The 4,924-nt window shown below is 40.2% G+C and overlaps 1 protein-coding gene across 1 annotated transcript in view; it reads right to left on the bottom strand.

Annotated features, from left to right (window-relative positions):
* LOC118102964 (L-amino-acid oxidase) overlaps positions 1–4,924 on the bottom strand; it is a 24,470-nt gene that overhangs the window by 18,321 nt on the left and 1,225 nt on the right. The window contains exons 4-8 of the mRNA XM_047338971.1: positions 4,732–4,844; positions 2,359–2,560; positions 1,563–1,631; positions 979–1,115; positions 7–308 (exon numbers count right to left, since the gene is read on the bottom strand). Coding sequence (XP_047194927.1) covers positions 7–308; positions 979–1,115; positions 1,563–1,631; positions 2,359–2,560; positions 4,732–4,844 — 823 coding nt within the window. The remainder of the gene's footprint in view (positions 1–6; positions 309–978; positions 1,116–1,562; positions 1,632–2,358; positions 2,561–4,731; positions 4,845–4,924) is intronic.

The raw sequence follows: 4,924 nt of genomic DNA, 5'->3' as shown, positions 1-4,924 counted from the left end.
TCTCACTGAAGGTGAGGACGATTTTTGTGGAGCTGTCATAGTGGACCGCCCTCAGGGCCTCCATCTTTTTAATGGGGAGAGGTGGCTCAAAGTCAATGAACAGGGCTGCTTTGGTTGTGGTGGTTACCAGGACAGCGTCAGCCTCAAGGTCTGTCAGAGAGGACTCCTGGTCTTTCTGGTACGATATGACGACACCTGTCTCTGACTGACTGATACGCTTCACCTTGGAGTTCAGGCGTATCGGGGCATTAAGTACACTGCGAAAGGCTTCTGGGAGAAGGTCCGACCCACCAGTTATTTCAAAGTACCTTCAAAGAAAAGGAAAAAAACATTTCTTGTTTGTATTTTAGCAGCAAGCAATTTAAAGCTAAGGATCGTGTACCTAAATATTTTGGTGTAACTGTACAGACGATGCAAAGATAAAGAGGAAAATATAACTTACAACTACAATTACTGCAATGCGGTTGTATGCCTCCGCCAACTAGTGCAGTTCATGTGTACATATTTCTACATACCTTTTTCCAGATTCATATAAAGGTCACTGTGACCTCTGACCTATGACAACGGAAATATAATCAATTTATCTTTGAGTCCAACAACTGATAAAAGTTGAAGAAATTCCTTCAAGCAGTCTTAAGATATCAATTTCAAGAAAAACAGACATTCTTTGTGAGGCCACTGTGACCTTGAGCTTTGACCTTTCACCACCAACATCTAATCAGTTCATCCTTAAGTCCAAGGGAATCTTTGTACCAAATTTGAGGAAATTCCCTCAAGGCACGATCGAGATATCGTGTTCACAGGAATGGGACAGATGTACGGACAACCCGAAAACATAATGTTTCCGGCCACTGAGGCATAAAAATGTAAAAGAATTGTGTGTCATCTGCAAAGAAGTGAATATTTCAGGGAAACAGAATGACTTTTAAATATTTATTTGCTGTGTTTATTTCACGACTGTGGTAATTCAGTTCTTACGTGTCGTTGTCACTGATATCAGTCTGGTCGTAGATCATCTCAGTCAGCGCCGTGTACATGATGCTCTGTTCGTTGAGCAAGTCTCCGATCATCCTCACGGCTTCTGCGCTCAAATTACCTTCTGTTTTCAGATATTGCTGTGAAAAAGGAAACATTCATCTTAAAGGAGACATATTCTGTTTATATTCAGGTTGTTCATTTTAATGAGAGTTATTACTGTAAAATGTTTTCATGCTCTAATGTTCAGAAAACTTTCCTCAGACTGTCCACTGCTGCAGCTCCTCTTTTCAGCCTCTGTCTCAAACACTAGGTTTTAGCTCCTGTCTCTTTAAGACCCCCCCCCCCAGTCTGCTCCTGCTCTCGCTTTACCAGGCTTTGTTAGGGGGCGTGTCAGACTATCTACCAGACTACTGACGAGGTGTATTTTTCATAATTACCCAGCTAGTCGACCCTTTTCCAAAAACTGAACACCTGAATATTAGTTTTATTACATTTGTCAGACCAATTTGTGCTGAAGGAACATAATTCACACAATGTTGTGTTTCTAACTTTGTGCATTTACATGAAATCACATTGTGCTTTACCTTCACACTGTAGTGGTCGTACTTCTTAAGAGCTTCAGAACAGCCATATTTCTCCACATGGTCATTCACCTACAAAAAAGATCAATTACAACGACAGGTACACATTTAAGTCACATAACCATCAAACGAGAAGAGAAAATGTGTTTTATATTCAAGTGTATACTTGAAATAAATACTGTAAATGTTTAATTTAATGTTTATGTATAAAACTCAGACGTCTAAAACAATTTGAAATAGTAAATGTGGCCCAAATGTCCCAAAACAAATAAGGGCAGCGTGGGCCAAATCTGGGCGACATGTATTTTCTGATTACCTTAAACCAAGTAAGGTCAAACTTGGAAGCAATAATCGAATTGAAATGTGGAGTATTCTGACCTTATTATGTCAACATGTATACGTATTAATCATAATATAACGTCCTGTAGGAGTTTTCACAGGAGTTTGCATCATCTACTAACGACACTTACCAACTGCTTGACGACGCATTTCTTAGGTTCGATCACTAATAGGACGTAATGTTGACATGAGTCATAATGAGGCTATGCTCTGTAACTGAATATTCTATTAGCAACTTATGTAAACATCATCATCGAATGAAATGTTTTGCTCAGAATAAGATCAACCATCGGAATATAGTCGTCTATGTAAACGCAGTCACCGATGGAACTCTCCAAATGGTTGAGATTTAGAGGAATGCATCAATTAAGACAAAATGTATAAATACATATGTAAGACAATCTTTCATCTCATACTTTGGTATTTATTGTATATGAAAGAACACATGATGCTTCCACACCTTCTTCAAAGCTTGTTGTAGCAGCTCGTTGGCCGACTTCCCTTTCTCGTGACCCTCCAGGTTATACCCCAGGATGTCAGGCTCTCTTTTCACTTCAGACATCCGTTTCTTTATCCCATTGACCAGGTAGAAGGTGTTGTTGTCAGTCATGATGAATTTATTTAGCTCGACTCCGAGTGATCCCGCGAACAAGAGGACGATTCTGTTGAGACACAAGGTCGTGAGCTTGTGTCTGAAGTTTGCAAACATTTGAGCTGAGAATGTGAATGTCGTGCTATCTTGAGTTTTTAGTTAAGATAAAAATAGATTAAAATTACTAGACTTTTTATATCTATACATCACTAAATCACATTTAGCTTAGAGCAAGGTAACAAGAGCTAAACACAGTGCAGTCCCAAAACATTACCTGTCCAAGAGTTCTGGAGTTTCTTTAAAGCAACTGTTGGGCCATGGTTCTTTGTGAAACCACACTTCGGCCTACATGTTCAGTCAAGAGCCTGAAGCCGCATGTTCCTCCAAGACTCAGTCTCCCAGGGGGCACAGAGGGTGAAACCCCCCCCAGGGACACAGGTTTCAACTCCCATTGGTCACTCTGGACCCCATGACCTGTGAGGTCACCGGGCCAATATAAAGCCAGGTTGATCCAACTCTTCCGTCTCTTTCTACACTCCCTCCAAGGAGAGAAGGCTGTCGAGCCTCTTCATCCTCTTCCTACGATCCTTCCACAGGAGGGAAGGCTGTGGAGCCTCTTCTCCAGCTCACATCTTCTCTTCCCATCCAACTCTTCGAGAGAAGCACAAAGGTGCAGCTTCCAGCTCATCTCACCAAGGAAACCTCCTCGCCCTCCAAGCTCTACCAACGTCCTAGCAGCGACTCGATGTCCTGCTTGAAAACTTCAACCAGCAACTGAGCTACACAGCTCAACCGAGACCAGCAAGACGACACAAAACTGCGAACTGCACAGCAACTTCCTTTTTCCCCTTTCCACGGACTGGTAACACAACTGGGCTTAATAATTTTACTAGGCTAAGCAAGACTGTTTATTCGATTCTGTGTGAGGTTTATAAGTTTGATTTGTGGTGTTGTGATATTTTGGGTACAAGTTATTGAGAAAGTAATGTTAGTCTGTTATGCTCTTCACAGTCTTTCGTTGCATCCAATCTAGTAACTTCCTCTAATTTGGCACCGACACACAGACACACACACACACACACACACACACACAGACACACACACACACACAGACACACACACACACAGACACACGCATAACTCTTCACCTCATTATCTCTACAGGTCATAAACATTCCAATAGGGGGAAGGGTGTTATCTCTTTGGCCAGCGACCATCTTGAAAGCACGCTGACTCACACACACACACACACATGTATACACACATACCTATCTTTGTTTAGCAATTAGACCGTTAGTAATTTGTGTTTTTATACTTTATTATATTCATAATAAATGTTTTTCTTTCACAAATGTTTTTTCATTAATGTTGCATAAGTGAATTTCGCCAACCTCTACACTGTCAAGAACTCCATATCCTTCAACTTAGCTAACTATCTATATGGTAATTTTGGTTATAGTTATTAATTTAATTGTTAATCAGAGTTCCAAATTTGTAGTTAGTACTTTTATGAGACTTAATCAATAAATTAGCTATCTTTTCCCTTCCTTTGAAGGGTGGTGCCCGAGGTAACTTTAATCAATTAAAGTTATTATTTAATATTAATAGTAAAATATTAATATCTAATATTTTATCTTGATAACCAAATTTATTGAATGCCGAAAGGCACACCATTTTATGGTATCACGTTTGATGCATTATGGCACAACACAACACTTTGCTCATTTTTAACCTTAAATCATCAATTTGATGAAAGTGAGTCTGATGTTTAGTGTGAACATGAGAAAGTTTCCTCCTTCACTCCCTGAACGTCTGTTCTCTGTGACTCTGCTGAGTGGGTTCCATCTCCTGTGAGAAGAACTGACTGAGAGTCAGCTTCAACTGTCACAACCAGCTCCAGTTGAAGAGTGAAGCTGAACTGAGATCAGTTAAAAACACTCTGAAGTTATTAAAAACCAGAGTTTATCTCCAATATTCAGCAGGAAACTGTTAAAACATGAAGAATCCTGAACAGAGTTTGGTGGATTTGTTACAGCAGCAGCTCTTCTGGTTCAGGGAGCAGAGGATCATGGGTAATATCAAGTATTCAGTTGTGTTTCAGTTGTGTGACTCAGTCAGAGCTCAACACATTGACACACTTTGTATTTTCTACGTACACACACCCATGTTACCTAAGAAAGAACATTAGCTAGCTAAAGATACCACGAAATAAAATCTCAACAAAAAACTATTTCTACTCACTGATGAGATTTTGGGATCCTCATTGCTCCCATTTCCACGTACCAGCCGTCTGTCTCATTCCTGTGGGTCTCCACTCGTCCTCCCACACGACCACTAGCTTCTAATATGGTCACCTTGTTCAAACGGGTAATTTACCAGGTTAGACATAAGCATCTTATTCCTGATTTTATAATAAATGGGTATTTTCTGTCAA

This window comes from Hippoglossus stenolepis, chromosome 23 (assembly GCF_022539355.2).
Source record: "Hippoglossus stenolepis isolate QCI-W04-F060 chromosome 23, HSTE1.2, whole genome shotgun sequence".
Taxonomy (NCBI): Eukaryota; Metazoa; Chordata; class Actinopteri; order Pleuronectiformes; family Pleuronectidae; genus Hippoglossus; species Hippoglossus stenolepis.
The sequence above is the reverse complement of the archived record's forward strand: the minus strand, read 5'-3'. Positions and strand labels throughout refer to the sequence as shown.